At 43.7% G+C, this 22501-nt stretch overlaps 1 protein-coding gene and 1 long non-coding RNA gene across 2 annotated transcripts in view; both read left to right on the plus strand.

Moving 5' to 3' along the window:
* LOC138273926 (clathrin coat assembly protein AP180-like) overlaps positions 1–8719 on the plus strand; it is a 176409-nt gene extending 167690 nt beyond the window's left edge. The window contains exons 13-14 of the mRNA XM_069218912.1: positions 3531–3716; positions 8542–8719. Of these exons, the coding sequence (XP_069075013.1) occupies positions 3531–3716; positions 8542–8719 (364 nt within the window). The remainder of the gene's footprint in view (positions 1–3530; positions 3717–8541) is intronic.
* Positions 8720–15231: 6512 nt separating this feature from the next.
* On the plus strand, positions 15232–15888 carry LOC138273929 (uncharacterized). The gene is made up of 2 exons (XR_011200303.1): positions 15232–15377; positions 15740–15888. It is a non-coding gene; the product is annotated as an uncharacterized lncRNA (long non-coding RNA).
* Positions 15889–22501: the final 6613 nt, after the last annotated feature.

A 22501-nucleotide genomic window follows, 5' to 3' on the forward strand; every position in this document is an offset into this window, starting at 1 on the left:
CCCTGAAAAACTCAGAAGGATATGGGATGGGAACAACCTTTAAAAGCTCCCAGGCAAGACATTGTGGATTATGTACTTGGCCTAAGATCTAGAATGGCTGAGTACATGAAAAAGGGCAGTAAAAACCTTCAAGCCAGCCAAGAGCTCCAAAAGCAATGGCATGACCTGAAGGCTGTCCTGAGCCAGTACCGCCCAGAACAGAAGGTGTGGGTATTGGAGCCTGTGGTCCTAAGAGCACTCCAGGACAAATGGAGTGGACTCCATCTCATAGTACAAAAGAAAGGTGAGGTCACCTATTTGGTAGACTTGGGCACTGCCAGGAGTCCCCTTAGGGTGCTCCATGTCACTCGCCCAAAACTTTATGATAGAGCTGACTTAACCCTGCTCATGGCAACTGATGAGGGGCAGGAAGAAGAGAGTGACCCTCACCATGACCTCTTCACCACCACTGAAGCTGATGGCTTAACGGAGGGAGTTGTGCTTGCAGATTGCCTTATTGCTGAGCAGAAGGACAACTGCGTAAATCTCTTAGATCAGTTCTCTGACCTCTTCTCACTGATCCCAGGTACAACTACCTGGTGTGAGCACACAGTCGACACAGGAGACAGTCTACCTGTTGAAAGTAAGATTTATAGACAGCCTGACCATGTCAGAGATTGCATAAAACAAGAGGTGCAGAAAACATTAGATCTGGGAGTGATTGAGCCTTCTGAAAGCCCATGGGCTAGCCCAGTGGTTCTCCAAACCTCTTAGTAAAGATGGTAAAAAGGAAATGAGGTTTTGTGCTGACTATAGAGGTCTCAATCAAGTAACCAAAACTGATGCTCACCATATACCCAGGGCAGATGAGTTAATGGATACACTAGCTTCTGCCAAGTATCCAAGCACTTTTGACTTAACAGCAGGGTATTGGCAGATTAATTTGTCAGAAGATGCTAAACCTAAAACAGCATTTTCAACCATTGGAGGGCACTATCACTTCACTGTTATGCCCTGTGGATTGAAAAATGCACCTGCCACTTTTCAGAGGTTTGTGAATACAGTCCTGCAAGGATTGGAAGCCTTTAGTGCAGCCTAGCTAGATGATTTAGCTGTTTTTAGCTCCACCAGGGATGATCACCTGGTCCACCTATGGAATGTTTTGGAGGCCCTGCAAAAGGCAGGCCTCACTATCAAGGCTTCAAAGTGCCAGATAGGCCAGGGAAAAGTGGTTTATCTGGGCTATCTGGTAGGTGGGGGACAGATTGCAGCACTGCAGAGGAAGGTTCAAACCATTATGGAATAGACTCCCCCTACAACTCAAACCCAGGTGAGAGCCGCATTAGGCCACACAGGGTACTATAGGAGGTTCATAAAGAATTATGGCAGTATAGCTGCCCCTCTTAATGACCTCACATCCAAAAGAATTCCTAAAAAGGTATTATGAACAACTAGCTGTCAAAATGCTTTTGATGAGCTCAAACAGGCCATGTGCTCTGCACCTGTCCTAAAAAGCCCTTTTTACTCCAAGAAATGCATAGTCCAGACTGATGTTTCTGAATTAGGGATAGGGGCAGTTCTATCACAGCTTAACATTGAGGGCCAGGATCAACCTGTTGCTTTTATCAGCAGGAGGTTGACCCCTCGAGAAAAGCGTTGGTCTGCCATAGAGAGGGAGGCCTTTGCTGTGGTCTGGGCCCTGAAAAAGGTGAGACCATACCTGTTTGGTACTCACTTTATTGTTCAGACAGACCACAAACCTCTTTTATGGCTTAAACGAATGAAAGGTGAAAATCCTAAATTGTTGAGGTGGTCCATATCCCTACAGGGAATGGATTATACAGTGGAACATAGACCTGGGAGTACCCACTCCAGTGCAGATGGACTCTCCAGATATTTCCACTTAGACAATGGAGACTCATCTGGGCAAGGTTAGCCTTATTGTCCCTTGTTTGGGAGGGGGGGTTGTGTAGGAAAGTACCATATTGCCTGGCTTGTAACCCCCAGTTTCACATGTATATAAGTTTGTTTTTGCCTGTCTCACTGGATCCTGCTAGCAGTGCTCATTGTTTGTGGCCTGAATGTGTGTACCTGCGTAGTGACTAACTAATAGTGACTAACTAATAGTGACTACTACACTACAGTATTTTACTCCTACTTTCCAGGGTTTTGGGGTGGGGTATCTTGGACACCCTTAGTGTTTTCTTACACTCCCAGCGACCCTCTACACACTACACTAGCCTAGGGGTCCATTTGTGGTTCGCATTCCACTTTCATAGTATGTGGTTTGTGTTGCCCCTAGGCCTATTGCATCCTATTGTATTCTACAGTGTTTGCACTAATTTCAGACTGTTTTACTTACCCGATTTTGGTTTGTGTGTATATTTTCTGCCTTTTACCTACCTACTAAGGGAGTATATCCTCAGATATTTTTGGCACATAGTCACTAAAATAAAGTTCCTTTATTTTAGTAACTCTGAGTACTGTCTTTCTTATCATATAGTACCTATATGATATAAGTGGTATTTGCATTTCTCCTTGTTCAGCCTAAGCTGCTCTTCTATAGCTACCTCTATCAGCCTAAGCTGCTAGAACACTACTAATCTACTAATAAGGGATAACTGGACCTGGCACAAGGTGTAAGTACCATCTGGTACCCACTATAAGCCAGGCCAGCCTCCTACAGATGTCCTCAAATGGATCACCTCATACCTCACTGGAAGAACTCAGAGAATGTGTTTTCCACTGTACACCTCAGAAGCCAAGAAAATCATCTGCGACTTTTCACAAGGATCATCTTTCAGCCCCACCCTCTTTAACATGTACATAACCCCCCTAGCCAAAACTGTCAGAGTGCACGGACTCAACATCATCTCCGATGCCAACAACACCCATCTCATCCTCTCGCTGTCAGAAGACCCCTCAAACACCAGAGCCAACTTCCACTAATGCATGATGAACATCACCAACGGGATGAAGGACAACTGCCTCATGCGCAGCACAGACAAGACAGGAGTCCTCATCTGTGGGAACAACACCTCGCCACGGAATGATGCCTGGTGGCCTGCTGTACTCTGCCCTGCCCCAAACTGTCACAAACAGTTGTTTTGCATGAACACTGCCTCCTATCACCAGTGGCTTGACAGCATGGAAACCCACCTCACAGACATGGAGGCACGATTTGATGACCTCCCAGGCTGGTCCATGAAGGGGGTGCACTGTGGAAGAGGGTGGTGACCTGGGGCACAGGAACAAACAGGACAATGGTTGTATCTCTGGGCTGCTGGAGAAAATGGAGGGGGCACACGTGATCTTCTTACTTTGTGATTTTTTTGCCAGAACTATTGACTTTCCTTTTTGCTGAAACCGGAGATAGAGCCATCGCACACGGTACGTTCACGCACCTCCTCCTCTTCCACAGAGAGACCTAGCCTATTCCTTCTGCAGCACCAACAAGCACAGCATATTTTCTTTGCCACAAAAAAAGCATGGCCCTTATCGGTGTGAGAAACACCAGATTTTTATTTCGTCGACTTCTCTCCTGATACCAGCATTGTCTGGAAGCAATTTCTGTCCTTGCGGCCTGACCTTCCGAAGAGGAACATCCGTTATGGTGTTCTGCAGCCAGATGTAATGTTAATTGTGAGAACTGGAGACCTGGAGAGATTTCTGAATGCTATGGTTGTCACCAGTATGGACACCGAGAGCCACCTGCTGGTCCATCGGTCACCATCACAGTAAGGGAGTCTAGACTTCCTGACAACCATGAGCAACATCGCTGCTTCAGAGAGTCATGCAACACTTGCCTTTGGATGGAGGCAAGCACCTGAAAAAGTCTGTGAGTGATCCACAGGACAAGTCACGCTCACCGCTTTAAGGTTTAGGAAGTTTGCCATCTTGCCCTCTGGCTGCCAGGATTGAATGCTGCCTTTCTACCGTATGCCACTGACCTGGCGGTCTCGTGATGAACGATTGCTGATAGTCTGCTGCTCAGCTGGCACGGGGTGTGGAGCTGTGGGACCCTCCGCCATTACCCATCTCGCCTACATGGCGATGGAGGAGACAGGTGTAGGAAACTGGCCTCTTTCTAGCAAGGTTATTCCCACTTCTTCCCTGTTTGTCAGTGTATTTGACTGTGTCTACTGGCATCCTGCTAATCAGGACCGCAGTAGTTATGCTCTCTCACCTAAATTATGGTTATAGGATACTGGTAATCCAATATTTCACCCAAAATTGGGACACTGGTGCCCCCTTATAAGCCCCTAGTATACGGTACCAAGATACCCCGGGCATTAGGGTTCCAGGGGATCCCTCTGGGCTTCAGCATTTCGTTTGCCACCCATAGGGAGCCCATTCCAATAGCTACGCCAAGCTACATAATGGTAACTCTGAATAGAGGCATGTTTGGTATCAAACATGTTGGAATCATACCCCAATGCTTTTGCAAACATTGGTTGTATAATTCCCTGCAACCTGGGGACTCCTTAGAGGCCCCCAGTATTACCATTTCATCCTTCTGAGGTTTTTCCAGGCTGCCCCAGCCACCTCTTAGACAGGTTTCTGCTCTCCTGTTGCAAGCCCAGGAAGGCAGAACAAAGGATTTCCTTTGGGAGAGGGGTGTTATACCCTCTCCCCTTGGAAATAGGTGTTACAGGTATGGGAGGTATATCCTCCCAGAGCCTCTAGAAATGCTTTGAAGGGCACAGATGGTGCCCTCCTAGCTTAATCCAGTCCCTGCTCTGGTGCGAAACTGGACAAAGGAAAGGGGAGTGACCGCTCCCCTGTCCATCACCACCCCAGGGGTTGTGCTTAGTGCTCCTCCAGAGGGTCCCTGGGTTTTTCCATCTTGGATTCCAAGTTGGCAGGGAACTCTGGGAGCATCTGAGTGGCCGGTGCCAGCAGGTGACGTCAGAGCCCTCCCCTGATAGGTGCTTACCTGTTTAGCCGACCAATCCCCCTTTCAGGGCTATTTAGGGTCTCTCTCTTGGGTGGTTCTTCAGATTCGGATTGGAAGACTCCAGCAGGAATCCTCTGCATTCTTTACTACACCTTCTTACCAAAGAAACTGCATCTGGACCCTCCAGGAACTCTAAAAACTACAACAAAGAAGCAAAGACAACTTCTGCAACATTTTATCTTCAGCTCCTACCAGCAACTGCAACTGTTTCCCGGTTGTGCATCCTCAGATGTCAGCCTGTCTTCAGCCTGCACCAGAAGAACGAAAGAATCTCACTTGGAGTGAAGGAGTCACTCCCCTGGTTCAGCAGGCACCTCTCTGCAACGACAACCGGTTGTGTGGTACCCCTCTCCTGATGACTTGCGTGGATCCTGCATCACAGGTGGTGGTCTGAAGTGGTCACAATGGTCCTGACGTCCAATTTTGATGGAGGTAAGAGCTTGCCTCCCCATGCAACGTGTGTTTTGCAGTTGCCAAGGCTTGTTGGCATCCTTCTACAAGTTCTTCGTGCACGTGCAGCTCCGCCCCAGCACTGTCTCCTGCAATGCACAGCTTCCTTTGTGGTTCTCCAGCAGGGTGGGACCCTTTGTCATAGTGCTGCAAGGGGCTCCTTTTGCACCTTCTTTGTCCCCTTGCTGTGGGACTCCTGTGAGCACTGCCTGGTCCTCTGAGGGCTCTCTGAGTTTCTGAGAGCCCACTCTGACTCTCCGTCCTGGGCAGAGTCCACCAGGTCCCTCTGGGTCTCGGACAGTGCCATTTGCTGGTAACCACAAGCTTTGCATGTGCCAAGGCTTGTTGGCTGAATCCAGCGATGCAAACCAGACTGCAATCATCCATCTGGCATGGGACATCATCTGCACCAACCAGGAACCTGCATCCATCTTCTTGGGTGCATTACTAACTGTTGTTCTTCACTGGTAGTTCTTCTTTTGCACCCTTATCCGGTTTAGCAGGAGCTCCTGTTTGCCTTGGACTCATCTGTGCTTCTTGGACTTGGTCCCCTTCTTCCACAGGTCTTCAGGTCCAGGAATCCATCACTGGCGTCTTGCAGTCTCTTCTAGTTCTTGCAATATGTTCTTTCTTGTGTTCTTGTGTGTTCTAGGAAAGTTACTGTGATTTACTCCTGCTTTCCTGGGCTCTGGGGTGGGTTCTATTAATTACCTTTGGTGTTTTCTAATACTCCCACTGTCCCTTTACTCACTACATTTGCCTAGGTGGGAAACTGACTTTCACATTCCACTTTCTTAGTATATGGTTTGTGTTCCCCCAGGCCCATTTCTAACTATTGTGATTTTTACTAATTGCACTGTTTTCTAACTGTTTTTACAGATATTTCTGCATACTAGTGTATATAATTTGTGTAATACTTGCCTCCTAAGGGAGTATAGTCTCTATGGTATTTTCGGTTTTTGTGTCACCAAAATAAAGTACCTTTGTTTTTGTAACACTGAGTATTTTCTTTCATGTATGTGAGTACTGTGTGACCACATTGGTATTGCATGAGCTTTGCATGTCTCCTAGTTAGGCCTTGGCTGCTCATCCACACTACACCTAGAAAGCCTGGCTTCTGGACACTACCTACATTTCACTAATAAGGGATAGCTGGACCTAGTATAAGGTATAAGTACCTTAGGTACCCACTACAAACCAGGCCAACCTCCTGCAACTGGCAGCTGTACTGCTGCACTGATCCTTGCCGATACTGTGCCTGTGTTCCCGACTGGGATGGAAGGTGCTTGGGTTTTGGGCTTCGGGTCCCTCTTGCCCTGGGTGACAATTATGTGAGTCCGAGTCAGTGTACATACACACTCTGTCCTTACATGGACCCGGGCCCATGGCTGCAGGTTGGTGTTTTAACTCTGTTCCGGATCTACAGACCTTGTTTTCATACTCTCCAGAGATAGGGATAGAAACAGCAGTTGTCTCACGTGTCTCTGGGTTATAATTTGTCCTTCTTCTCTGCCTGTTGGAGTATTTGGTGTGGACATCCAGGATATGGTTTTCCACCAGCTCCTGCCTTCTAGCTCCCTTTTCTCCCTTCTCCAGCCCCTTTTGAGGCCTTCCACATGACACTCCTTAGAACGTGGGATGACCCACCCTGAAACTGCAGATCGCCTCCCTTAATGTGATTGGTCTGACCCATTTTATTAAGAGGCAGAAAATTCTCTCTTTTCTGCAGATGTGCCAACCGGATGTAGCATTGCTTTAAGACAGTGGTTCCCAACCTTTTGACTTCTGTGGACCCCCATTTTAGACTGGAACCCGAGGACCCCTAATGAATCATTATTGGAAACCAGGCCTCCTACTGAGTCATTACTGAAAACTGGGGACCTATCCTGTTAAAATTATTAACTTTTCTAAGCAGACGCCAACCTCCTGAGGAGGTTTCGCGGACCACAGGTTGGAAACCACTGCTTTAGGAAACCCACCTGTTCCCCACTGAACATGATAAGCTTAGGAGGGACTGGCTGTTTACGGTGATACATGCCAATAGAACGCAGGTTCCCCTTACACATCCGGCTACTCCCTTGGACCATAGGAAGTGTGGGGTGCCATCTTGTTTCAAAAGTCTCCAGCTGTCCACATACTGCAGACATAGAGAGACCTTTCTGGTGATATATTTTTACCTCGGTCCAGAACTGTGAGGAGTCTTTGATCATGGGCTCCATCTATGCCCCAGTGGGTCATTGGATGGACTTCCTTGCCACACTGAACAAGCTCCCGCTGTCCTTTGGAATGTCCATGATAATCATGGGGAAGGGGGAACTGGAACATGCCCGCTTGACCCGTACCTTGAAAAGTGTGGGAACCATGCGACCAGACAGTCCTGAGACCAGTTCATCCTCTCTGACATTATTACTGACCATATCTTGGTAGATCCATAGCCCTTAACCCACCCGAGGACAGGGATTACACTTTCACCTCCTTTGTTCGTGATTTACATTCCTATATCGACTTTTTTTTGGTGCCCATCAGACTGCTTAGTAACATAGTGACAACCTTGATTCTACAGAACAGTACTTATGATTCTGACCTTGTGCTACTTGATCTTGATATACTACAAACCCTCCCCCCAAGGTCCATTGGCATATGAACACCACACGGTATAAAGCCCCTGAAGACAAGAGTAGATTGTGCCAATATTTGAGCCAATACTTTGAAGACAATGCTGGATTTATCTCCTCTGCATAGGTTATCTGGGCGGCCGGGAAGGCCTCTGCAAGAGGTAATTTGATGAGCGATTTGGCTGTGCATGAGTGCGGCTGTGAGGAGGAGCACTGTTGTTTGAGACTGACTTCACCCTTCACCTGACTCAGGGTATAACGCATCACGACCACCGCTTGTCTTAAGGTGCTACTGGGACCAAAAACAATCTGAACTCTCATTACACCACGCAAGCAAAGCCAGAGCTTTTTTGCTTGTGGCAGCGGCACTACAAGGGTGGGTGGGGAAGCTGGATGACTGTTGGCTGTGCAGTTATCTAAGGCGCAGTCGCACATAGCAATGCTGGGCCATTAGTTCCGTGCATGACGTGCTCCTTACCGATCTGTTTGACTTACTGCAGGAGTTTGCTACTTTTTATGTGAACCTCTACTCCTTCTCAGCACAAGAACAGGCTACCACAGAGAAGGCATTCCTGATGGGACTTGCACTCCTGCACTATTGCAGGACCAGGCACAGTTACTCTGTGCTTACATCATTGCTGAGGAAATTGAGCAGGCCATTGATGGGATGGCAACCATGAAGGCCCCAAGAGGCAATGGCCTCCCAATTGAAGTCTAAAAGATTACTAACCCCCTGATATTGCCTCTGTTAGGCAACCTGTTCAGAGAGAACACCACCACCACCCCCTCTCAGAATTCAATAGGGCGTGTATCTCCCCGATCAGCACGGACATGAAAGTCATGGCAAAGTTCTTGCCCACTAGCTCAAGACTTATATCCCCCGTCTGATCTACCCCTCGCAAGTCAGATTCGTACCTGGCCACACTTCGGCAGATCACCTGCGTTCACTTTCCCATCTGCTTTGGCAGGTGCAGCAGGATGATGATGCGAAGGTGCATTTGACGCTAAGAAGGTGTTCGACCAGGTCAAGTGGACATACCTGATCCGGGTGATAGAGGCCATAGGCCTAAGTGGGGCATACGTTGTCAAAGTCAGTTGGCTTTACAGTGATCCTACAGCCTTGGTGTCCTGTGGGTAGGGGTGAGGGTGTTGGGGGGGAGGAAGGGTTCCTGTCCCCCTTTTTCTTTTTTTTTGCTGTCCTGCGTGGCACGAGATAAGGTTTCCCACTCTTTCCACTTATTTTTGCTGGCCCAGGAACCCTTGGGCGCTAAGATCCACAGTAGACCTCGTATACATGAGATAGCCACAACAGCAGGTAGAGGAAAGCTTTTTATTATGCAGATCTTATCTTGGCAGTCTTCTCTAGCCCACATGAATCAATCACAGCCCTTATGCAGTGATAGAGTCCTTCTCTGCCTTTCCTAGGATACCATATAAACTGGTCAAAGTTTGAGGCCCTACCTATGACATCGGAACTACTGTGGCATCATTAGGTGGGGTGTGGTCTGCTTGGCAGACAGAACATGAGAAATACTTGGGAGGTGTACCTGTGTAGTGATCTCTCTATGGTAGTGTTTGATAACATTGCTCCTATTATTGACAAAGTATAGGCTGAATTCTCCACCTGGCAGACATTGTGTCTATCTCAGTGGGGGCTGTGTTCAAATGATGAAAATTAATGTGGTGCCGAGATTTAGTTAAATATTCAGAATGCTTACCCTGAAAGTCCCTCGTGGCCTGTATAGGGAGATTGACCAACCGATCCGGGCTTTTGTGTGGAGGGACGTAGGCCTCACCTTAAGGCTGCTAAGCTGCATACCAAGGCTACTACGGGGGCAACGGCTACCACACACAGAGACCTACTATTTGGTCTCACAATTGTTGTACATTGTGTAAATGCTGAAGCCAGCTAACGAAATGCCCACATGGGTCTTCCTGTGCTTGTCCTCGTGCTCATCACTTGCTTTGATCACCATGCAGATCCATCATAACATACTGCTTTAGCAGAACAGGGATATTTAGATTGGGGTAGAGGAGATTCATTGGTTGCAGTGGAAGACTAGGAGGATATACTCTCTGGATTTTATGCTACAGGACAGTGAATTGGCCCCCTTTGCTGCTCTCATGCGCGACTCAGGGTTGCCTCATTTGCAACACTGACAGTATCGACAGCTCACGCATAGCCTGCAACACACGTTGGGTGCCCCCTCTTATGATATTGAGCCAGATCCACTGTTGCAGTATATCCTGAAGTGGAAAAGTTACAGGAGCTTTAAGGGAGGACCCTGACAAAAGTTCTTTTTTCACATCCCACTGCCCAAAGTTTGCCTTGTTAATGGGAGCAGAAGCTAGGCCTCTCAATCTCTGAGGAAGGTCACAACCTTTTGGGAGTGCATGACAGCTTCCTTTGGGATGGTAGGTTAAAATTTAGTTATTTCAAGGTCCTGCACCTCCGATGCTGGCTGCTGGATCAGCTGTGTAGGGCGCAAATAGAGGATTCAGAGTGCTGGTGGTGTGGTACACTGGGCTGTAATATTGTACATCTTCTGTGGGAATGTGCGATGCTTTCACACTACTGGGGCTCTGTTTGGATAACTTGATAACAAATGTGCGGGTGTCACTGCACTTGATGGCCAGCCTAGTATTGCTTTATGACGTCCGTATTCCCAGTCTTAACCCGTCATGGCAAGTATTTTACTGGCTACGGCCCTTCCAGTGATGAAGGTGGAAATCTTGTGCCATTGAAAATCAGCCAATGCCGCCTTCCCATAATACATGGCTCGATGACATGCACGAAATAGCTGCTTCGGAGCGATTTATTTATAAGCTCAACGATCAACTCCATAAGTATGAGGAGGTCCGGGGTCCCTTGCTACATAGGTATCAGGATGGCGGCTCTTAGGTGTTATTTTTCTTGTTTTCAATCTTGCCTCAGATGATTTTGTCCAAATGATGTTTTGGATTCAGCTGAATGTCATATGATGTCTGTATGTGAAAACTCACTGAAAAAAATAAGCTATTGAGATCTATAAAAAAGAACATATAGGGGCCAGAGCCATTTCTTCTGCACAGGTACTATTGAATAATTTTACTTCATTATGGATAGAAATAAGGCAGCAGAGGAACTATTCAGTAATTTAGCAAAGGGAGGTATGCTTGTTAATAAATCGGGGGGCACTATACCAAAGGAAGGCCTCAGGAGCAAATTTATTAAATTAGAGAGAATCAAGAAAAATGAATTATCTAAATGGTGGGATGGAATAACGTTAAAACAATATAAGAAACTTAATCGTATTCCTCGAGGCCTAAGGTCTCAAATATTTCCCACATATGATGATCTGGATGAAGATTTATTGGTATTATGGGAAGAGGAACTCACAGCGAGTTCAATGAAACTCATGGATATATTGATTATTAACTCAGAGAGAAAGGTGAGTCAATTACAAATTGAAATTAGTACTCTAGAACAGGAAATTACATCTTTGGATCTTAGAGAAGCTACCGAGAAAAACTACAAAATTTTGGAAGATATCTTACTTAAACATCAAGAGGAAATAATGCAAAGAAAAGCGCGCAAATTAAAGCGGGACGAGAGAGATTATTTATCAGGTAGAATTTTTACTTTTGCTTCTAAATATGATCATCTGTTTCACACAATGGGGCCCCTTCGGGGCTCAGGAATATCAAAGTCTTCTGACTCATCGTCAGTTAGCACCTCGGTAACTAGTGACAGTGATATAGAGTGTGGAGCTGGGACTTTGGCTCACACTACCTCAAGTGGCAATAATTTTTTAGTGGAAATAATGAGGATGAGACGAGGCAGAAATGCTCTAAACAAAGAGGTGGGACAACCAAAAAGACTAGGAGAGGCAGTAGAGGAAAGGGGCAATATGACAAAGGAGTTGGAAGGCGTCAAGACGAGATCTCGAGACAGGAAAATGTGAACTCTGAAAATACATCACTAATTAATATAGTGAATTTATCAAGTCTGGAATTAACGACAGGGATCAAAAACCTTTTATCAAAAGGTCTGAGTTACTGTCCTACAAATTTTGGTGATCCTTGTAGATCCAAAATTGATTTATTTAAATTTGTACGTAAACTCAAACTTAAACAACATTTTCACAATAACCCAGGCAGGTTGACGCACTTTGAGACAATTGAATCCTCCTCCAGTAATCTGTCTATTGAGGATATTCATGATACAGCAGTTTTATTATCTTTAGTCGAACGAGATGAAGACCCTGATATTACTGCGAGAATTTTACATGATCTTGATATTGTTTCTGATAAAAGTATATCTAGTGGTCTCAAATTAAAATCTAGGTGGACTCCTAGATCTCTAGCTTCCAATTCTCTAGATAAATTTTTTGATGCAGTGTGTCAGGATTATGACAAATATTTAATCAAGAATAAATCTCGACAGATATCCAGTAATTTAAAGATTGAAGAACTCACTGCTTTACAAGAATTGAGACAGAATAAAAATATTATCATTAGACCTGCGGATAAAGGTGGAAATGTGGTCATTATGAATAAGGTGGATTATGACAACGAAATTGTATCACAGCTTAGTGATGTGTCCTGTTATGAGAAATTACCACATAATCCTATTTTTATGCTTATGTGTACTATTAACAGAAATCTATTGGAGTGGCAACATAAGGGATTACTTAATAAAGATGAATACTTATACTTGAAGGTACATCACCCTCGGTATCCATGTTTGTACACTCTACCTAAAATACATAAGGGTTCACCATTTCCACCAGGAAGACCTATAATATCGGGTATATTGGGCCCGACAGAAAAACTTTCGGAGTATGTTGATTGCTTTTTGCAGCCATTAGTACATAATCTCCCTTCGTTCATTCGGGACACCACACACATTCTTAGTATCCTAAGTGATGTGGAGTGGGACAGTAATATGCTTCTGGTGACCTTAGATGTTGTATCACTTTATACATGTATTAATCATGACTTAGGTTTGGAAGCTTTAAAATATTTTTTGAACAGAAGACCTGCGGATCTATGGGAACATACTAAAATGTTATTAGATATGATCAACTTGATCACTAAAAATAATTTTTTCCTATTTAACAACATTTGGTATCGACAGAATCAAGGTGTAGCCATGGGCTCGAAGTTCTCTCCATCATATGCTAACTTATTTATGGGGTGGTTTGAACAGTCATGGATTTGGGGTCCTGGTGCTGCAGCTTGGCAGACGTTTATTTTATTTTGGGGACGCTACATAGACGATTGTTTTATGATTTGGACTGGAGGCAAAGAAAAACTTGTAGAATTTTGCAATTTTCTGAACTCTAATTACATGAATGTTAGATTTACTTATCAATTTAGTGATGAAAAGATTGAGTTTTTAGATGTAGAACTTTTTATTATGGAACATAAAATTCATAGTAGACTCTTTCGTAAAACAACTGCTTGCAACTCCATCCTTCATGCAACCAGTTCTCATCCCAAACATCAGATTGCAGCAATTCCTTTTGGTGAATTTTTAAGAGCTCGACGCAACTGTAGTCTAGATAATGAATTTACTGCTCAACTTAACGACATGGAGAGGAGGTTCACAATGCGTGGCTATTCGAATAAAATTATTAAGAAGGCTCGACATAGAGCACAGCACTTAGATAGAAATACAACATTAGAACTTATAGAACGTAATAAGTCTAAAGAGGCACGTGATACAGATAGGTTTATCACTGAATATACTGATGCATCCCTTATTTTACAAAAATTTATGTTCAAACATTGGAAATTACTTTCACAGGACCCAATATTTAAGGATATTGCATTAGGGCCAATCAAGACATCCTTTCGTAGGGGTAAAACGTTGAGAAATCTTTTAAGTCCCAGCTTCACGACTATCCCTCCTAAAATAACTTGGTTATCTCAAAAAGAAGTTGGTTTCTACAGATGTGGCGCATGTGGAGTGTGTCGCTGGGCCTGTCATAAGTTAAAAGAATACCATCATGAGGGCAAATCATATTTAATATATTCTATTATGGATTGCAATTCCAATTATGTTGTGTATATAATACGATGTAAGTGTTCAAAAATCTATGTGGGCAGCACCATACGACCACTTAAAATTAGAATAAGCGAACACATGCGGGCACTTAAAAATTAGGATATGAGATATCCCCTGGTGACCCATATGGTCTCATGTTCTACACAAGGAGTTCAAAAGAGGTTTACATTTTTTGGTCTGGAACACATTGTACGTAACCCAAGAGGTGGCAATAGAGAGTTATATTTACGCCAACAGGAGGCATTATGGATAATGAGACTGAGGACTGTTGAAACTGGTCTTAATACTGATAGAGAATTAGAGTTCTTTTTGGGTGATTAATCATTAAATTTTTGACTGTTTGTATATTAGTTTATATGTAATATTCTATGTACTATATAATATTTCTACTTGTTAATATTATCAAATGTATATGAGTGCTGAGCCAAAATTCTCATTTGTCTATTCTTTTAATAATAGTGGGGTTACTATTATTGATTTGTTCGTATATTTTTATTTTTTTCTTTGGTTCCTCATAGTAATCACATATTATCTATTGTTGTTAATTAACGTGTGCTGCTATATATATGTAGTCGTTATAAAAAGTTAATATGGTGATTTCTCGAAATATGATATAGTGAATTTTTTCCCCCTTTTTTTTTTCTTTTTTTTTTTTTTACATTATTCTTTTTTCTTAAGTACTATATAAGGGGTGCATTTATGCATCTATATTATCGGTAGTCATTTGTTAATAGTGGAATGCAGGCATTGTGAAGTGTGTGAAATCGGATCGTTTACGTGATTAGTCCGATTTCCATGCCTATTCCCTTTTTTCTGAAATGGTGTATCACTAACCCGGAAGTGTATTTAACTTCCGGGTCGATACGCGCGGCGTCAGCGTACTCGCTAGACGTACATGAAACAGGAGACGGAAGATGCCGGTGATTCTTTTTGTATACTGATAATTCGAAATTGAGACGTGAGTGTTCTCGGTAGACTTGAGTATAAGATTTTGAGCAGGTTAACTGATGGATGAGACATTTATTTGATTTTTAGTAGGTGGTACATTTCAAATCAGATCGTCATAGTATTTTAGAGACTATTAAGTCTATATTGATTAATAATAAGCGCTTTCTTATTATATTCTGTTTATTTTTTAATATGGTGGATACGATAAGTATGTGTAGTTTATGATGAAACCCATGTGTTGGCTTATTTTATTTTGATATTCATTGTGGGTTTTTCTTGACAGCAGTGGAAATATCAGATGTTGAAATAATCTATAGGACAATTTATTATTGCTGGATCGACAGTTTATTTCTCGATTATTTTTTGGATCTGTAAGGTATAGTAACATAATTTAAATCATGGTTTTGTTTGGTGTTTGGTGTACACTATAATTTAAATGCATGTGGATTGATATACTAGTGGTGTTATGTGGTTTACAGGTAGTTCGGTGGTGACATATATAAAAAGATTTTTTTGTTAAGGATATGGACTATATATTTTATTTGTTTTACATGAGAGGTTTGTCCCTTTCCTTTTGTAGACATTTTACACTTTTTGCTCTTTGGGGTGCATAATACACTTTTAGATAATAAATTTCTCCCTTATGGGTTATGCATGCACACTTTGGGTGCACGTATATGTTATTTGACAATTGAGCATATTGGCCATTACTCATGTGTGTTATCTATGATTTTTTAGCCCTGAAGAAGTCGTTTAGGGATGTTATTCACTCCCAAAGACGAAACACGTGTTGGCTTGAACATCTTGTAACCAGAATGTGGCTTGAATTTGGACATATGAACAATTTGGATCAAAGATTGCTCAACAATTAAACATTTTTCATCAAATACCGTGGACTAATTGCTTTAATAAGCGTAACCGAAAGTTGGTTATAATCCGTTAATCTGAATAATTATGGACTACTATTGCTACAGTTTTCTTCCCGCTTTACCCGTTGTTCTATATTCATAATATTGTTGTGGGTCACTCTATTACATTTATGTACTTGAGGAGATTTTGATGGATATTTTTACATTACGATTTGTTTAAATATTTGTTATCAGTGTTTTTCTAGGGGTCACCCCATTGTGCAATATATTATTAGTGTGAGGTTTATGACCTCTGAGGGTTGGGTGTTTCCCTTGTGGGGTTTCCCCAATATTTATACTGACAGACTAGTACTTTGAGCGCCATTTCCTCATACTACACCCCGTTTTCAGTACCATTTCTTCTAGCATATTGAAATGCCAGGCAGACAAAATAATAGGTGCTCTATATTTTATTTGTTTTTGCACAGATTATTTTTAACGTTTTACATTTACACACTTAAAGCCCCTTATTTTCAGAATATCAAATTAAAATTTCATAATAAGTTTTTGCTTCGTTTGATAATATTTAATCTGTGTACAATTCAAAACAGGGGGGTGGATTAAAGTACAAAAATGTATCAGATAAACTACTGTTACAGGTGTTCTGATGCTATAGACCACAGCATGATTTCAATGAGAATCCTTGAGGATACCTTTGGAACCAGGTAAATGGAGCAATGGATCAGTGCACATGCTGTCCAGTCCCAGGGCGCCTAGCCAAAATTTGACATGGCATATTTTGTCCAGGCAGTGAAATGGCTGTATCGAGATCTAAAATCTCTAATAAACCATCCCTCATCTGTTGATCACAAACATATTCAGAACATTGAGTCTAAGAGGAGTATGATATTAAATATTCTTTAGGCCAGTAACAAAAAATAAAGGCAGCACAGCGGTAACTTGAGGTAGGTTGAATAGTTATCTAATAAAGTAACTCCTGTGAGATTAAAAACATATCGTTTAAGATTCCCCAGACTTTGACTCCAGGCAGTAAGACCAATTTGGCCTTAGCTCTATAGATCACTTAGGCCGGAGACACAGATTTAGATATTGTTGCTCTGTGAACTTTTAAAACTGAGGCAGCCTTGTTGGGAGCATTATAATCCTATTCTTCCCAATATGAAGTTTTCAGGATAGTTTGTCAACCTTGATGGCCAAATAGTGACATTTTTCTACCTTTACCTTATCCAGGCAGGCCTCCCCTAACTTCAGCCACCCCACCAAAGACCTTTCCAGAGTAATAACCATTTATGTGAACTTTTGGATATTAATTTCAAGTCCTTTGAAGCTACAAAAGACCCCAAACTTGTCCTACAAATTCTGAAGTCCCATGGGTTTTCTCAAGATTATCAAGGTGTTTTCAGCAAAGAGTAGAGTTGGGATTGGTATGCCATCAATGATTTAATTGATAATCTGAGTGAAAAGGGTAGTAGCTAAAATGTATCCCTGTTGCACGCCTCTGTGAATAAATGCATTCAGAAAGCTCACCCTGCCTATCTCAGTGGACCTACACTTAGTTATTTTCATGGAGCCTTACTATGGTTGTCAGTAACATAGCCGAAATGCCAGAGACTTGAGGAATGGCCACAAGCGAAGTCTGGGGATAAAATCAAAAGCTCATAACCACAAATGGGACATATAGATGACCTTTCTTGAGCTTGATGTACTTCCATAAAATTAAAGACATTCTGAAGGCTTGTTCAGTTATGCAGTTAACTATGAAGCCAGCATGAAAAGGAGCTAAAACGTGAGGCTTACTCACCCACTCTTTTAATTTGTTCAGAACTTCTCTGCAAAATACCCTCTGCAAATTGTCCAACAAGTTGATCTACCTACTGTGCCTGGGAGCAATCTTTATCCCTTTGTATAAATGACTAAGATTGCAGCCCCTCACCAGGAGTCTGGGATGTCTGTTCCAGCAACAATAGTTTTGAATAATATGTTTATGTACAAGGCTCAGACTGAAACATCAGATCAAAAGAGGTCCCCATGATCCTTATCAGGGCCTTATACCTTTCCTGAGTTGAAGGACTTTGTAGTGTTCAGATTATCAGAAAATGAAAAGACAATGTTGTTTATTGAAAGAATTGGATTGGTGGCTTGTTTGATGACTAACAATTGTCCTGCAATCAGCAGAACTATTGCAGAAATACACATTTGAAAAATGTTGAACACAGATACTATGTTGAATATAATGATCAGTAGGAGTACTTAACTTTAGGTTACCATCTCCAGTAATATGTTGAAGGGTGACATATCCCTTTTTTTATGTCTCAGTTTGATCATTCAAACCAGTCCCGTCCCAGTTCCATTTACTGGCATCTAGAGTCAGCTAGAATGTGCCTTTTCTGCATGTATTGAAGTGAGGATATGAGATGTAATCACTTACATCAAGTGGGATTTAGCTTTACATCATTCACTCAGGTACCACAGTACACTCCAAGCTTTTTTTGAAGAAAGTGCTCTTGGAGTCTTTTACTGAGTGATATTGCCATTTGCCAAGAATGTTAATAAAAAAGAATTAATTGTCTGTAGAGACTTTGTGGATCTCTAGTCTGCTGTAATGTGCGATATATAAACCAAATGCTCACTCTCTTACTACCTTTCCTGAATTATGACTTTTAAACCAACTTTTCATGGTCTCATCTACTGGCTTAATTCAGATATCAGAACTCATCATTTCACCCTTAACCACAAAATACGGGTCTCCAAAAAGAAATCTGGATCGGCATTCCTTGTGTTTTTCTTTATACCTCTAAATATATATAGCAATCGTAATATAGCTCAGAAATTGTGAATACTTATAGAGAAAGAGCCTCATTCCCTCTTCCTGTCTTCTGCCACTGTTCAGTAGTCCACCTCAAAGTGAGTTTCTGACTCTGAGCAAAATGCCATGCGCTGAAGTGCAGATCCTTCCCCCTTTCACTGCTTCCCTAATTGCCACATGGATAAATCAAATTCATGGCTACACAGGCTGCTACCAGAAACAGGGGAGTTAAATGGCCAATTTGTATCTCCCTGGCCCTTCCAAAATCTGAAACAATGATTAAGTAAATATGATTCTTTCAAGGGGTAGTACAACGGAGGCTAACAATTGCAATACTGAATCACTCCCTTGCATTTTGTTTCCCTTTAAAAAGCTCATTTTTGCACTTTTGATTTTAGCACCAAATTATAGCAGTGAACGACTGAGAGGGAGGAAGAGTTGAGGCAAAGAAGAGGAATACATACTGAAATATCAATAGCCAGGGAATTGTTCTGTGGTTTAGTTGTCTGTTTCTACTCTAAAATGTTGCAAGGATGTTTGGAGCGCAGACAAAATTGCTGCTCAAGACCTCACCATCCACTAATAATAAACCCTTTTTAAAATTTTCTGCCTTCCTTTGCTTTATTGAGGTGATGTTCCAACCTCTACATCATTTTTCCCACGACCTTGCTGAGGTTTATCAGAAACAGAATTCACTGTACTCCTGTGTTGGACCGGTCCTTTTTTGCAAGGCTACCCCAAAAGTTTTGCCTCCCTCCTCCTATTTTTCCTACCACCTTTTTGTCCTCGTGGACAGAGTTTTCCAGGGGTTGGGGACAGAAATCAGGTCTAAGGGCTGGAATGGGCTGCATCATTTTGTTGGTCATGATGGTACTGCTTGCCTACTGTGATGCATCTGTGACTAGATTAGAGTTCGGTGCTTCGCAGATGTGGTCCACAGGTGAGGAGAATGATTCCCCATGGGTTAGCTTAGTGGGTCCTGAGATTATAGACAGAGGGATCCAACTGGGTTCAGAGAGGCATAGAACTGGCATACACCCCTGCAGTCGTGGGCCGGGATCCATGTTCTAATGTCCTAAGCAGGGATGCTCATCAAGGTATTGATTAGCCTACTCTGACTGTAGGGTGGAGAGGGGTTGTGTTGGATCTGACCCTTTTTGCAGGGTTCCCCCAATCTTTTTGCCTTCCTCCCCCTATTTTTCTGACCTTCTTTCTGTTGGCTTTAGGACTCTGGACACTTCACCAATATTAACCGGTGCTAAAGTACATGTGCTCGCTCCCCTAAAACATGGTATGATTGACTTACACCTGTTTGGCATATTGATTTACCTGTGCGCCCCTTGTAAATTCATCTATCATATACCGACGGCCTTTAAATTAAATGCTTTTAGTGGGCCTGCAGCTCTGATAATGCCACCTGCAGAAGTAGCTGTCAAACCTTTCTCAGGCCTGCCACTGCTGGACCTACGTGCAACGTTTACTGCCACCTTGACATTTCAAACCACTTTATACAAAAAATAAGGGACAGAGGGCAGAATAAGGTCCAGCGTACACGTTCCCAGTAAGACTTTGTAATTATAAAGGGTATGCAGTTCCTAAGAAAGAAGAGAGAACAAAAACGGGTCGGAAACAACCTGTGCCACCTGATCAGAGGATCTGATTGCTTAGGAACAAGAGCCCTCAGACAGCCAAAAAGGTGTCATGCATAATTATTGGGCAGCTCCTCATTGGGCTGGTGCTGCAGTGCCCAATGGGCCCCGCTCAGGGGCTCTTTACTAGAGTTCTTTTGTATTGTCTGCCTGTGTTAAGGATGAGGTGCAGTGTTCTGTGCGATGATATGAGTAGACTGATTGTATGATTAAAAAATAACTAAGGGATGTCCTAATCTTATTAAATTTACAGGAACCCTTGTTTTGATTAAAATGACACTGGCAAGAAATGGGTACAGTGATCATAGCTGGTACAACAGATGTTTATGCGAAAAAGGTCAACATGTTTCTTGCCCGTTTAATGTGCGTAATGATCAAAGCAATTCATCAGGACCAAAACCCTAATCTACTCATGAATTGGGTGCCAAAATGTGAGGGATGCTTGTAATTGGACCCCAAATGTGAAAAAACTGGTCTAAAAATGTACCTTCAAAGTAAAGAACTGACACAGATTCACAGCAGGAGAAGCTGTATCCGCCCTGCACCCTGTGCAGGTGCCTGGTGCGGGCCCCCTGCTGTGGAAGCTGCACCCAGCTTCCTTCCTGGAAGGTAGGATCACCACTCAGCCGTTGCATTCCCTTCCTCCAGAAGTGCTGCTCTGGTTACCAGGTGTGGGCCTGCTTCTGAGGCTTGTTTGTCTGGCCCCACTTCCGGATTGGTGCGTATGCCGGCACTCCCCGATAGGTTGGACCTTCCAGGGTCGCCCCGATCCCTGGGGACTCATACCGCTGTCTCGCCCTACCTTAGCGGGCAGCACGTGTTCCTAAAAACCAGGAGACTCAACCCAGTGGCCACGGAGGGCTCTGGGTTCGCTGATACTGAGGAGGCATGGTTCTGGCCTCTCCCCAAAGGAGCCTGTGCTTTGGAGAAGCACTTTGAACTCCCCAGTTACCGTAGAAACCTAAGAGGTGTGGAGGCCTGCATGTGCTCTACATTTGAGATTCTAAATACCTTATTTTCGACAGGTCTCATAAGACCTACCATAACTCACCAAATAGGAGTGCAGGTGGTCCAGGGCCTTGTGATTATATATGGTGTTTTGTGTTGTTATAAACCTGTTTTCATTACTTGGGCTGATTATATAATACAGGTTGTTTTGCAACCTATGAGCCTTCCACTATACCCACATAACTTGCAAGGTATTGCATAATGTGAATCATTTTGATTCTTGCATTATCAGAATACTAAGTCTTATTACAGTAATTGCATTTGATGCACAATATTTATGATTTATGTCACTTTGGTCCTATGATACATAATAGGGAAACCTATTTTCATATAATCACGTGTGGAGTCTTTTTTTTGTGGTGTATTTATTTTGTTACAGGAGTGAGGGGGTCATTCCAACCCTGGCGGTCAATGACCGCCGGGTTGGAGGAACGCGGGAGCACCGCCGACAGGCCGGTGGTGCTCCCAAGGGCATTCCGACCGCGGCTGTAAAGCCGCGGTCGGACCGGCAACACTGGCGGTCTCCCGCCAGTGTACCGCCGCCCTTTGGAATCCTCCAAGGCGGCGCAGCTAGCTGCGCCGCCGAGGGGATTCCGACCCCCCCTACCGTCATCCAGTTCCCGGCGGTCCGCCCGCCGGGAACCGGATGTCGGTAGGGGGGGTCGCGGGGCCCCTGGGGGCCCCTGCAGTGCCCATGCCACTGGCATGGGCACTGCAGGGGCCCCCGTAAGAGGGCCCCTACAAGTATTTCACTGTCTGCTTGGCAGACAGTGAAATACGCGACGGGTGCAACAGCACCCGTCGCACCTTCCCACTCCGCCGGCTCGATTACGAGCCGGCATCCTCGTGGGAAGGGAGTTTTTCCCTGGGCTGGCGGGCGGTCTTTTGGCGACCGCCCGCCAGCCCAGGGAAAAACTTAGAATACCCTCTGCGGTCTTTCGACCGCGGAGCGGTATTTCGGAGGGGGGAACTCTGGCGGGCGGCCTCCGCCGCCCGTCAGGGTCAGAATGACCCCCTGAGTGTGTTGCACAAATGTTTTACACACATCCTCTGAGGATGAGCCTGTCTGCCTCCTCTGCGCTAAGCTCCCAGTTATCTTTGGCAACCTTTGGTCTGTAGCTTACTTGCCCTGACTAGTGTGTTCTAACTGATTGATGTGCCTACCCTA

Source organism: Pleurodeles waltl, unplaced genomic scaffold, assembly GCF_031143425.1.
Source record: "Pleurodeles waltl isolate 20211129_DDA unplaced genomic scaffold, aPleWal1.hap1.20221129 scaffold_121, whole genome shotgun sequence".
NCBI lineage: Eukaryota > Metazoa > Chordata > Amphibia > Caudata > Salamandridae > Pleurodeles > Pleurodeles waltl.